Source organism: Fusarium mangiferae (genome assembly GCF_900044065.1).
Source record: "Fusarium mangiferae strain MRC7560 genome assembly, contig: FMAN_scaffold003, whole genome shotgun sequence".
Lineage (NCBI taxonomy): Eukaryota > Fungi > Ascomycota > Sordariomycetes > Hypocreales > Nectriaceae > Fusarium > Fusarium mangiferae.
This window is the reverse complement of record NW_024573923.1, coordinates 2,145,717-2,158,714: the sequence shown is the minus strand read 5'-3', so window position 1 is coordinate 2,158,714 and position 12,998 is coordinate 2,145,717. Positions and strand designations below refer to the sequence as shown.

The window sequence follows — 12,998 nt, the reverse complement described above, 5'->3', positions numbered from 1 at the left end:
GCTACATCTAGGGCATTTTGTCCATGAAATTCTCCCGACCTCTTATCGTGATGTATCTGGTCGGGGATAACCAGGAGGTTGGCTATTTGTGTTCCGTCTTCTTCGGGTGGTAGCCTGGCTCTCCAGAGCGTGAGTCGACTCGCTGATTTCTAATGGATAGACTGGTTGCGCATTTGCTGGCTGTAATCTTCCAAATTCAATAATGCGACCGTGGAACTGAATCCCTCCGGAACCTGATCTCACCATGTCCGCGCCATCCGCCTCCACCTCTGGTCTAGGGCTCGAGGTGATTTCCCTCCTAGAAGCCCCTTCAGCATTCCAGGGCCCTGATTGCCTCATCTGCCATGATTGATACCCCGAAGAGGTATTGTCAGGACTATTTGTGATATGTCGTGGCGAGGGCTCTGTGGCTGTGGCCGATGGTACACGTCGTGCCCACCTGGGAACAGCAGGGTTAACCGAGACAGGTTGATCTGATCTGGAGGAAGAGTTTCGTGACATGGGCTGAGAAGACTGACTTTCAGGTCCTGACGAGGGCGGCCGAAGGGTGCTGCTTGCAAGGCTATTTGGCAACGACGATGACAAAACCTCTCCAGTAGACAGAGTACGACGATGACTAGATGCTGGTTGCTGATGATGAGATATAGGTCTGAGGCTGCTCACTGAGTGACTAGTGATAGGCAGGCCCAGTGCCCAGTGGTCAATATCTGCATCGAGAGATGTATCCGAATGACTTGCGCGTGGGCGGTCTGTTATGCGATCATGGGTGAGCCAGTCTGCGTTGGCAATCTCCATAGTTGGGATCGTGCCATCTCCTGAACCCATGAACGGGTTTTCTTCAGCACGCTCACGATTTATCTCTCGAGGGTGAGAGTCTGGTCGAGGAATAGCCCCCACGCTCTGGCCTCTGACTGTCGGCCTTATGACGCGCTCAGCAGGCTCAAAGAGTGGCCTCGATCGAGGGACACTTGGTTCCTTGATCAAAGTCCAACTCTCATTCAGGTCACGCTCAGACACCCTTGGGCTGTTGCCACTTGAACGCCTTTCTGCGGGCCGTTGCTGAGAGACCACGCTCCCCATAAGAGTATCGTCATCCTCATAGAACACCGGTACGGGCATTGTACTATCGTAAGGGTATGGGGCATCGTTGTCTGCTTCCAGAGAAGGGAAACTAGTGCGCAAGTCCCAAGGGGCTTGCTTGTCTTCCTCGATGTTGTCGTCATCCGGAGTGGTAAATGAGCTTGACAGAGAAGCACTGTTGCTTTTCTCAAATACAGACACATAAGGTCCCCGAACCCATCTCCCTTCAGAGTCTGTGGTCATTGAGCGTGCCAAGGTGCGAATCTTGACCTGCATATCCTCGAACCGGCCTTGCAAGGCTTGCTCAACGGACATGAGTTCTAGACTCGGCCTATCGACCTCTTCAAGATGCTTCAAAATCCTTCGGCACTGGGTGGCGAACCTTCGATAGTCATCTGGAATGCCCATCTCCTTGTTGTTCTTGGCACGGCTATCTCCCCGGTCGAAAGACTCGAGGAAAACAGCGGCAGCACGTTCAAGCCAAAAGTTGTACTGCCCGTCTTTCTTTAAGGCCTCAAGAAAGAAGCTTTGCACGATACCGTGGATCTTGAGCACGTCGAGAGGCTCCATTGGTCTTGAACTAGGGATCGTTTCGCCGGGCGTGCTCACCGATGGGACATCTTCTATTTCGTCACGCTCGATGAGAGCAAACGCTATGAGAACGGTGAATGTCTTGTTGAGACTCCGCTTACCCATCGAGTCATGGGTACGCACAGGAGTGCGCTTATCAAGTGCTTTAAGGCCTATCAAGTTAGCTTCGTTCCGGGAGTGATGAGGGCATGATAACATACCAAGTGACAGCATCTCGACCGGCACCCGTCCTCCCCAGAATGCGAGTAGATACATGAGGTTAAGCGCCGCTGTCTCCCCTCGTTCCTTGAGCTTTTCTCGCACAGCTTTGTAAGCCCCCAACCCGCCGGTACGGGGCCGCTTCTTGTAAGATCGAATGTACTTTGCCAGTGGCTCTTTGGTAGCTTTCATCTGACCAGCTGCGGTATGGATGGCTAGTGGCAGGCCTTCAACCAACCGAACTACTTCCAGAGCGCGGTCGAGATCGTCCTGAGTCCAGGGTTTCTTCTTGTCCATATCCTCAAGCAGCAACGTACGCGCATCATTGTCAGCCAGTGGTCCGAGTTCGAGTTTCTGGGGATTATCAAAGTGATGGTCTCCTGCGATGGATGTGTCGGTAGACGTTAGGATCAGGCTTGAGTTTCTCGCATCGGGTATACAATTCTTCAGATTCGGGGTGTCACATAGAGCTCCATCTAGTATGAGGAGCCAGTTCTCCGATCGATCAAGCCAGTTTCGAACCAAAGGGATCACCTTGCTCGGATTCTGGAGGGTTGTCTCGTCCTGTATACCGATTTCTGCCCGAGACATGGCATGCTTGGCAATCCTCAAGAATCCATCTTCGAGATCTTCAGGAGTCTTTGTGCGTACCCAGAAGACGCCGCACGAGTAGTCATGACGATGCTTGAAAGCATATTCCCTGGCGAGATGCGTCTTTCCTCCCCCGGGAACTGACCATATGAGAACAGCAGAAGTACCTTGGTCTCTGCGCTGCCGGTCCATGAGCATGGCATGAAGATCCTCCAGCTCTTGCTGTCGACCTCTAAAGAGCGAGTTGGGGCGGAAGCGTTCTGGGTGAACAAAGATTGATTCATCTCTATTGAGGAGCGCCAAAGATGATCCTTCCAGGACTGGCTTCTTCCCTCTGAACGATGATATATCTTGACTCAGCACAGGTGTCTGAGTCTGACTTGTGTAAGGCGACATAATCTCATTTGCTCTTGTCATGGCACGGGCTCGTCTCTCGTCTTCTTCGGCAAGCCATCGTTCTTGGGTAGCAGATGGGGCCCTTTGAATCCACTGCTGTATAGTGATAGCAATGTTACGAAAGCCCGGGGAGTTGGTGCCATCGAACTTGCACATGTTGGAGTGCGATGCCTCTATCCCGTAGTAAGTGACACCAGGCAACTGAGGTCCAGCTGAGTTGGCATCAACAATAAAAATTCTATAATAAAAAGTTAGCTAGGTGACCAAGCTTCCGAGGAGGCAAGGGCGGCATACTTGTGGCCCTTGATATCGGTTTTCTGATTCTCGCGAACCATATGAATCTCAAAGCGCTGATATATGTCCAAAAAGTGACTGTTGATGTTCGCCAAGGTTTCGTTGTCTTTCTTAAGAGTCTTCAAAAGCACCGACTCAGAGTCGAAAAACCTCTTGGGTATGACTGCATCGGACATGGCTTGAAGAATGAGACCCCAAGTAGCTGCATTTGAGCCAACATGGGGTGTTCCCAAGAAGACCAGGCCGAAGGTCGAAACGAAAATGGATCGGAAATGCTCAAGGTGAGGTTCGCGAACATCAGATGAGTAGAGGAGAGCTCGTTTGACGAGGATACCCCCCAAGCTATGGCATACCCAAATGATGGGGTTCTTGAATGTGCCTTCGCTTTGGCGATGGAGGGTCAGATTTGTTATGAGATTCTGCGCATGCTGGTGAATGAAGCTGTCGCTGGCTGTTTGATTGTTCTTTTTGGAATAGACGTCTGCATTGTAGCCGTAGACCAGGATGTTAGCCTGTGCGCCTCTGAGTGAGACTGGTAGTAGGTCCAGAGGCCAGAAAGTTCCATTCTTGGCCGTCCATGTCTTGTCGGGCGATCCATTGAGCCCATGGACAAGAACAATGTCAACTTTGGCCTCTGGATGAGTGTATACTGCTGTTGTCTCGTAGCGGGCTACTGAACGGTTCTCGGACCCCTATTTCGGCCACTGTCAGTCAACTGCCGCACGCTGTAAATGAGACTCGACAGGTTCGAGCAGTGAGACTCACCATGATGTGTCGTCGAAAATGGGGAAGCTCGATGGTCGTGGTGTCGTTCCAAACATTGGGGAATCCCTGAACAGAGCTAAGTCAAGCAAGCAAGCAAGCAAGCAACCTTGCAAGAAATGTGCGGCTGATCGGCGTATAAATGGCCGCTCGAATCAGAACGAGGCTGTCGACAATTGCGCTGCCTAACAAGTGACGAGTGTGAGCAATCATTTCCTCTCACCGAGGCTGTGAGTTGCAACCCTGTTATTCTATTTATCGCCGGGCTGAGTGAGACGCGCCATCTTCAACTATTGGGGGCCATCCCATCACAAGACTCATACCAAACTCCAGGTAGCAGTAGATATTGAAAGCTGAGTCAAATGGTGTGTGTCCGTGTCCGTGGCCGTGTCAGGGGCAGTGGCTGAGTTCTCACCCAGCTGAAAGGTGCCTGTCGGGCTTTTTTTATCACGTTGGCCGAATGGGTTTCAGCTAAGACCTTTTTTGTAGGGGCATTTCCGGGGGCCGCTATACAATTGGTAGGGGTGCTGGCGTGTTCTATACTGTTAATATGGATGTACAGAGTAGTGAGCATCATGGATAGATATTGTTAAAGGAATCCAAGCCACGGAAAGTATGGGTTTTGCGAGATTGAGATATGCCTCAAGCATTGAGTAGCTCTAGAACTAAGTATGTTTATATTGTATAAATCAAGTAAACTTTTTATCGATCGTTTATTAGAATCCTAAGCTCTTAGGATTCATATCCGCCTTGAAAGGTAACATGGTCCTTGCGAACAGCATATGACTAGACACTCAAACCCTCCCGTCTTGAGCTTCAGGCCATGGTGGCTGGTAAAGACTACAGAGCTGCCCACCTTTTACTGTAACTTAGGCATACCCTTGGAATTTATTTGCTTTTTTCCTCGTTAGAAGCTCTTCACATGTCGTGATATCAGAAGGGACATGCCGTTTATCCCTGTGAAACAATCTGGATGATATTGATTGCCATATAGATCTGGCGATGCCCTCACTTAAGCACATACGACCATACCTATCAGAGAACTCGGGGTCCCGTCCGCTCCCCCATAGATAAGCTGATAAGGGGCGGATTAGTAGTTGGGTCGGTGACGACCAGCGAATACCTGCTGTTGTATGTATGTCTTTTTTGCCAGTTATGTTATCTGGCAGTTATATGGAGTTATAAGAGAAGATAGGCATCTTCATAGGATGTGACTGGAAGATCATGAGGCTAGGTTCTAGTAGGGTTTCATCTACACAGGTTTGTGTTATATACCTAGCTTGGATAAGTCTGATTGAATGCTGTTTGCCCATATAGGGGTGACCAGACAGGAGGCAATAAGCCAGACTCGGCAAACACCAGCACTAGTAATAAGAAACCATATTTAGTTATTCGAACTTGGAGTTCACTTGCTACTATATTGTAGAACAATTCGTTTCAACCATCGGCTAAGTTGGCATATTCGCAATAATTAACTGGTTCGTCCTGCACCTGGAGAAATCGAAGATACTGGCCCTATTTGCTTACAACGTATTTGTATAAATGAGCTTATCAAGAGCATCTTAAACTTCATCTTAAGTTTAATAGCAGTGCCGTCACAGCTTGTCATTTATCTTTGGCGAGTTGGTTCGCGCAGGTGTTTAACTCTGTCAATGTCAAGGGAATATAAGAAACAAAAAGCGCCAAATGATACATAGTAGCAATGGGAATAGCACTGCTCTAGAATAACACACAAATATAGAACCAACGCCTTTCTTGCCTTCCATGAAGTCTATCTGAGTTGAAATCCTAACTGTTATTCTCCTTGCGCCGATGCAAGGATCTGCAATCCCAATTTGTGAATACAGATCGGAGGAAAATCCCATCCAGACTCGCAGCAGGCTGACCTTTGGCTCAGAGCCTAGTTTTTTGGCCAACCACCCTTATGTGGCGGATTCAGGCCTAATGCTCATTGATCTAGTCGATATGAATCCAGGCCCCAGCAAGTTGCTTTCAGCCGCAAGAGTCATCCAATCTCAACGAGGTTTCCAGGCCATTGCGCAGTTGAGTCATCGCTCAGCCCCTTGATACCTTGAATGAAAGCTCGGGAGGCACCCGAGAGCCTCCATGATCCGTGGCCTCATTTTCAGTAAGTTAGAAGAATCGACCTCTCCTCCACGGGAACATCGCCCCCGAACGCCTGTTGGCCTGGCTCTAGACTTCGTATGTGTACCCTTGAATGGCCATATCGAACCATGTTTCTTTTCCCACTTGCATTCAATGCTGGTGTGAATATGGTCCGAGTTTCTTATTTGTGGCAGACATGAATGTACTTGCCGTATGATTCCATCTTGGGGTTAAACCTTGGACCTCCAGTGAGACTGGTCACCACATGCTCAAATGTGCATCGTTCCATTTTCGTAGAGATCAATCTCGTGGAGCAAGCATTATCACATACTCTCTCGTGCTGTGTCCGAATTGGATCATATCCTTATCCCTGAGCTCCAAATATCTGCTATCTGGGATCTTGCTATCATTCAAAACCGTTCCATTGGCACTCTCCAGATCGATGAGGTACGGCTTGACTTTGCCAATTTTGTCGCCAAACTCGTTCCTCTTCTCAACATAGCGAAATTGAATCACGGCGTGCTGCTTGCTGATGCTGGGATGCTCCGCGGGCAAGTCCACAACTGACATTTCTCGCCCGATGAGCCAGCAGCTCCTCGTGCTGAGCTCTATCGTGTCGACAATATCCTGGCCTTTGAAAACGAACAACTTCCATACATCGCGTGGCGACGGCTTACGCGCCTCGGAGGGCTCGTGATACTTGAGTGTAATTGCCGTGCCGTCCGCCTGTGCCACTGAATTCGAGGCCGCCGCCAAGACGCCTGTGGATCCGAAGTTGGGCTTTTCCTTGGGTTTCTCAGGAGCCTCGCCGGTGGTAACGGCGAAAGAGTCTGCCTGAGATGGCAAAGGGCCAGTGCGCCTCAAGGGGCTTCGCTTTGTAACCCGTCTGTCATCCCCCCCGTCATCACCGTCACGTCTTCGCCTTGAACTCTTATCGTCTCGTGATCTTCGACGTCTATGTTCACGGTTTGTGTCTCGTTGACGGTCTCGGCTTCGTGACCTCCGCCGTGAAGATTCTGGTGTCCGGGACCGTCTTCGTTCGCGTCGGTCGCGTGATCGACGACGTTCTCGGCGTCCGGAGTCACGTTCTGAATATTTCGATCGGTGATCGTCTCTGATTTCTTTGTCCTCGTCCTCGTGGCGCCTCCGGCTAGGCCTACTTCCTGGCTCTTCGTCCGACGCCATTGTGGTAAGGTACAGGCAGTTGAAAAAAGATGCAGGGCAGCCAAGATGACGCAGCTGAGATGGGAGAGCTAGTAGGCTAGCTAGATCTGCAAGCTGCAAGACAGCCATCAAGAAAAGTGGGCTACCTGAGGAGGTATGAAGTGTGTGGCTGGTACACTAACTGAGGTGGGCATAGAACTGTGGCTTAAGCACGTGGGATGCGCTTGCACATGCCATTTATGATAAAAGTTTGATAAATTTCCAACTGTCATATCAAAGATAAACTCGATGGATCTGCTCTATGCATGCTACCTCTATTTTCACTTGGGGAGGTAAGGTAGGTTTGTCATCGCTCATACGCCGCCATAGTACTCCAGTAAGCGCAGTTAGCTGCCTACAAATTCCAAAACAACCAAAAAAATGTGTGAAAAATCCCGCTGTGGATATCAAATCTCCTCTCCCAAAAAAAAAAAAAAAAAAAAAACTACCAAATAATTAAAAAAAAAATCCCAAGAGTACGTATCAGTAGCGTCAAAATGTATCGTCAAGTCGTCATGAGGTGCGAAATCGCCAAACCTTAAGTGGCAGAGGAAATAGCCATAATGGTTATCCTGGAGCCATTGTCAAGATAGGCTTCAGCATTGGTGTTGATGTCTTCAGCGCCTTTCCTGGAGACGCTGAGACGCTGCTCGTCTTCGTCCCACCAAACATCATCGCCGACCTCGGCGTCTCCTGGGACTAACAAAAGCATGCCATTATTGCTACCAAGAGCAATTCTGCAAGAGGGGTCCTTCACAAAGGTCTCGAGAAAGGGGACGTCGTAGCCCTGCATCCCCCGCAACGGTCCCCCACTCTCCACAAAGTCTCTGATCAAATTGCTCCTTTCAAGGCTCCAGAATTGACGGAAATCTTCTGGACGTGAGAAGGCGTCGACATTTGTGAGAAGCTCAAGCATGCCTGCCATGCCGTTGAGGACGGGGCTGAGAAAGTGGACAAAGGAGTTCAGGATCTCCTCGCGGGAGTATCTGGATTCTGTCTCTGTTCTTAAGGCTGGCGACATGGTGTTCAAGAGAGTGAGAAGGCGTTCCTGGTTCGAGGGCAGCGGTGTTCGGATGTGATAGGCCATGGTGAGGAGAGAGACAAGAGAGAAGGTGGAAGACATGGAGGAGAGAGGGTCGGAGAGTGTGGCAATGCTATCAATGTAGATGGCCTTGCTTGGCTGGTTTGTGAGCAACTTGGAAGGATGCATGTTGCTGGTCTGGCCTTGCGTCGACAGTATATAGTAGGTGTATGGAAGCTGCTGTGTAGATATATGAGTTGGTGTTGTTGACGAGGTAGGCTGTGGTGTATAGTTGTAGTAGGTAAGGTAAGGAGAAAGATGATGGATCAAATATTGAAGGACTCAGCTTCTGGAAGGACATGCCAGACTATTTCAATGAAGGGCAAAGATCCATTCGACTACCTAGAGAGAGTTAAAACAAAAGAAGCGCCGACTCCCCCCTCCCGTCCCCCTTCCAGAGACGCCATCCCATCTCCGTTGGCCCCGTTTCCTGACCTGTGGTGTGTAAGTGACCTGAGGTGAGAAGCAGCCCCAGCAGAGCAAAGTGGATGAGAACCCTTAGCGAGACCCTAGTCCCTGGATGCCTTACCTTGCCTTGCCTTGCCTTACCTCAAGACAAGGTAGTTGATTACCCAATAAAGTCACTCATGATAGCAAGGTGGTCGATTGACAGGGCTCCAGGCCCCCACGAGAGGAGCCTCTGGGACCACGCATCGGGTAATTCCCAACTGAGCTTGGTCTTGACAGTGGCTGGCTGTTGTAGTGATATGGCCAGTGGAGACAGCGCATCGGACTTCCCATGTCGCCGCCTGAAGATTAGCGGCAGCACAAGCACAAGCACAAGCTTAGGTACAGTATCTGTTGGTAGTGTATTTTTTTTATTCATGTCTAACTTCGATTTGTGTTTTGTGTATTTTTGGCCCGTGAAACTTGTTGAGAGTGCAACTTTCACATGGCAAACAAAAGCTGTCTGCCCATCTCTTGTATGTGATGTCAGTTGAGATGAGAGGGTTCAACAAAGATGCTGTACCTTGCCCTACGTGTCATCATACTGTACATCCAAAGATTCCCATACTCGAGCTGTTCCAAGTTTGTTGATATCAAATCAATCGAGCTTGGCCTATCCTGTCTCAGGTCCAACTTGGGAGGCATTCTTTTCTCGTCACTCGGGCCTTTTACTCCCTCTGATCCCTTCTTGGCTGACTCCCTCTTCTGTCCCTCCATTATGGGATCGTCTCCCGTCCTTCCCGCGGCTTACGCGCTTCCAACTTTTCAGGCCAGAAAATATCGTTTTTTTCGACAACCATCAGAGCTTTCCATGGAAACCCCCACTCACTTTTCTACTCTGTGCCCTCCATCAGTGCTTTGCGGGGAGGGAGGTGAGCGGAGCGGGTAAAGCAGTTCCATATCAGCCTCTGCAGCGACTTGCCTTAGCCTGGACTCCTCATTGAGCCTAGAATTGAGAGTCTGGTGAAGCTACGCGGCCCCCAGATTCTCTCATTCACTTGTGTAACCGCCTTATTTGATAAACAGTGTAGATGCAATGCATGCATGCATGCGTGTATGTATGTACGTACGTACGTGTTCCCGACTCTACCGAACATGACTTGCGGCTTAGTCTTCGGTCGAATTCAACAGTTCGGGTTCCGTCCCCCTCTCACGTTATGCCGTTTCCATATCAATCTCATCTGTCGTTGCCTCTGTCCCTGTCTTTCTCTCCATCTCTCGGATGCAACGCTCCGTTATGTCATGCTGCGTCTCTCGTCACGTACGGTTTCATGGAATCGTCATTGGTTGGACAATCTGTGCTATCAAACACAACCCTGGATGCCCTCACCACAAGTCTCCTGACAACGGCGGCCCTTTTCCGGGTAGCGAGCAAGAAACAGGTGATGAAATCTATACTTTTCGGTGTTACTCAGATTGCAAATTAGATCTCGTGTAGATCGCATGTTGATATTTGATCTGGATGTTACGTCTGCCGCAGAGCCTCAACTCTCATTCAGCCCTTTCTCATATGAGCTGAAGCAATAGCCAGCCATGTTAGCCCTTTGATTACTGGAATTGGCTGCATAACCTACTGTATCAGGGTGTCACATTCTCACTCACTAGCCCTTTACAGAGTTGCTGAGCCCTGAAGCTGTTTGTGACATCTCCTCGCATCTCCTGACATCCATGCCCTAATAACTCCGCTCAGACGTATTCTTGGTTTGTTGTCGTGGATGATGACATACGAGTGCCGTGACTTTTCTTTCTCCTTTCTAGAATATCCTGACTCCGCGGGCCGATTTTCTGATAACTGGGTCTTCATTGATAAGTGCCCACTACCTATGTTTGACTTTGCCCTGGCTTCCCTGGCTGTCTGGCTAGGCCTGGGTACTTTTCTGTTATGCTCAAGAAACGGGTCTATTGTCCATGGCCGTTTCAACCATGAATACAATAGAGGCGGGAATTATAAATAAAGTGTAATCTCTATGCGTTTCCAACGTTTTGATACTATGGATAGATGAACAATAAATATGCTGGTATACCGGGTTATACTTCATTACTGGTTATTTGATACTATTTTTGCTTAGCCATGCCCAGGCTCTTGCACAGGTCGTTTAACATCTTGCCCTCTATTATTAGGCTCTTTGATACACGATCATGGAAAGAATGTTTCTAGGTTGTTTGAAAATCTCGTAGATCAGTGAAACGCAAACGTTACTTCACTTGATGTTTTAGTTTAAGCTTGTTCGCTGCATGCTGCGTTGCTTGCCCTTCATTTTGCAAGTCAGGGTCTTCAGCTGATACATTTGTCGACGATCAACAATGCATTTACAACAAAGCTTGACCACGTGTACTATTGTACTCGAGACACCAAACAAAGCCTCGCTCTTCACCGTTTCACCCAGTGGCTCAGAGTTTTGACCGGCCAGTCGCTTGGCTCGGCTCGGACTTGAATTCGCCGCGGTGGTGTGTCCACTGATGGAACCGTTCAGACAGCATAAGACCGCCCGGCGTCATGACTGCAATAATGTCTATGCAGCAACGCCAGCTCATCGCTTCGTTGTGTTCAGGATACAGGGCGCGACATGGTTTCTACGAAGCACTACAGGGTGAAGAGCTGGCCACTTCCACCGAATGACTCAACCGGCGGTGGCTCACTAGGCACAATACTATCAGGAAAGCCTACAGCTCTCAATATTCAGACAGCTCCTTCAGCTTCCAAACTATTCCGCAAAATTCCAGTAGCTAGTGAACAGCAGGAAGGATTAATATGTAAATATGTGATCTCCCACAGTAAAAGATTGTGATGGAAATCAATTACGTCACGGAACTAACTACCTACCTAACTACCTATTCTCTGTATCGGCTGTGGCACCAAACTACCTTACATTTAATACCACGCCCAAACTACAATGCCGGCCATCAACAACAACCCTGAAAACTACGCCCTCTTTCGGGACTGTTTGTCCACCACTCTCCTACAGCCCGCCTCTTCGGCCCCGGACCCGCCCAAGCGCCGTCGGCGTGGTAAGAACACCGGTGCTCCGCTCGTTGCATCCACCCCGACCCCAGCCCCGGCTCCGGACCCGGAGAAAGATGCCGAGGAACTTGCTGAATTTGTCGACTATCTCGCGGCTGAGATCTTTGACAATCTTCCAGAGGAGTTGCAGGACCTCGAGTATAGGGCATGGCGAGAGGACGAAGCGTTGCAGGAGCAGTACTCTCTCCCACTCACAAAAGACAGCCTTTTGTTGTTAAACCTGCCACCATCTGTTATCGAGACCCTCACAACTTACAACCTTATCTCTGCCGATCCCTATGTTGCATCACATCTTCCGTCCTCCCCAGAGTCATTCCTACTTCCCATTCTCACCTCTTACATAACTCCTCTCATCGAGCCACCTCCCGCTACACGTTCAACTCGGGCTGACGCGTGCGAGCTATGTGCCCGGTCCTGGGTTCCTCTGTCTTACCATCACCTCATCCCACGGTTCGTGCATGAAAAAGCTGTTAAGCGAGGATGGCACCGTAAAGAAGATCTGCAGAATGTGGCGTGGCTGTGTGGTGCCTGCCATCGCTTTGTTCATCACTTCAAAACGCACGAGGAGCTGGCACGAGACTACTACACCGTTGAGCTGTTATTGGACGACGAGGAGGTTCAAAGATGGGCTCACTGGGTTGGTAGGTTGAGATGGAAAGGGAGATAGTTCAGGCAGTGAACTTGACGAGTGATGAAAGAACGCAAAGCGTTCAAGATAGGTATATTCCATGAATTTTATGGACTTGTGGAATAGTTGTTGGAACATAGTACCAATTCCGAAGGTTTCTTGCCTTGTGCTGAGCAGCTTTACCTTAAGCTTACGACCATAAGTAATCCATTGACAATATCTCGTGCAACTACAGGAACCTTATGAGCTTGTCTAAGGATGAATCAGTAGCTTTGTATTCACATCCTCCTATCATGACCCACCAACTATCTACTCATTATCTGCTTATCTGTTGAGGCGCCATGGCAATGGTTGAGAAGCAGCGATTGAGTGAGATAAGAATCGAGAAATTCTGTTGAGGCGTTTCTGTGGTGACAACTCGCCGAGTCCAGGCCAGTTATGCAACCTGAATCTAACATGGTCGCAAAATGCAACGAGGAAGACAATAAAGATTGCCTTGAAGCAAGTGGCACGTCTTATATCCAGGCAAAAACAGCCTTTATACTAAAAAATAATAATAAGAAAAAGTTATGTCTTCAAGGTTTCCTGTTGTGGCAATA

The 12,998-nt window shown here is 49.2% G+C and overlaps 4 protein-coding genes and 1 non-coding gene across 5 annotated transcripts; 2 read left to right on the top strand and 3 right to left on the bottom strand.

Moving 5' to 3' along the window:
* Positions 1-42: 42 nt before the first annotated feature.
* On the bottom strand, positions 43-3,918 carry FMAN_04428 (uncharacterized protein; the record flags this gene model as incomplete). The annotated part of the gene is made up of 4 exons (XM_041828865.1): positions 43-1,814; positions 1,872-3,094; positions 3,151-3,842; positions 3,916-3,918. The coding sequence occupies 4 exons, from the start codon at positions 3,916-3,918 to the stop codon at positions 43-45; spliced, it is 3,690 nt and encodes a 1,229-aa protein (XP_041679685.1).
* Positions 3,919-4,934: 1,016 nt separating this feature from the next.
* rrna6 lies at positions 4,935-5,050 on the top strand. The gene has a single exon (XR_005994049.1). It is a non-coding gene; the product is annotated as a ribosomal RNA (ribosomal RNA).
* Positions 5,051-6,318: 1,268 nt separating this feature from the next.
* On the bottom strand, positions 6,319-7,203 carry FMAN_04429 (related to PML1 Subunit of the RES complex, which is required for nuclear retention of unspliced pre-mRNAs; the record flags this gene model as incomplete). Its single annotated transcript, XM_041828863.1, has 1 exon — positions 6,319-7,203. One exon carries the CDS (start codon positions 7,201-7,203, stop codon positions 6,319-6,321), a length of 885 nt encoding a protein of 294 aa, XP_041679684.1.
* Positions 7,204-7,759: 556 nt separating this feature from the next.
* Positions 7,760-8,431, bottom strand: FMAN_04430 (uncharacterized protein; the record flags this gene model as incomplete). Its single annotated transcript, XM_041828862.1, has 1 exon — positions 7,760-8,431. One exon carries the CDS (start codon positions 8,429-8,431, stop codon positions 7,760-7,762), a length of 672 nt encoding a protein of 223 aa, XP_041679683.1.
* Positions 8,432-11,643: 3,212 nt separating this feature from the next.
* On the top strand, positions 11,644-12,438 carry FMAN_04431 (uncharacterized protein; the record flags this gene model as incomplete). The annotated part of the gene is made up of 1 exon (XM_041828861.1): positions 11,644-12,438. The coding sequence occupies one exon, from the start codon at positions 11,644-11,646 to the stop codon at positions 12,436-12,438; it is 795 nt and encodes a 264-aa protein (XP_041679682.1).
* Positions 12,439-12,998: the final 560 nt, after the last annotated feature.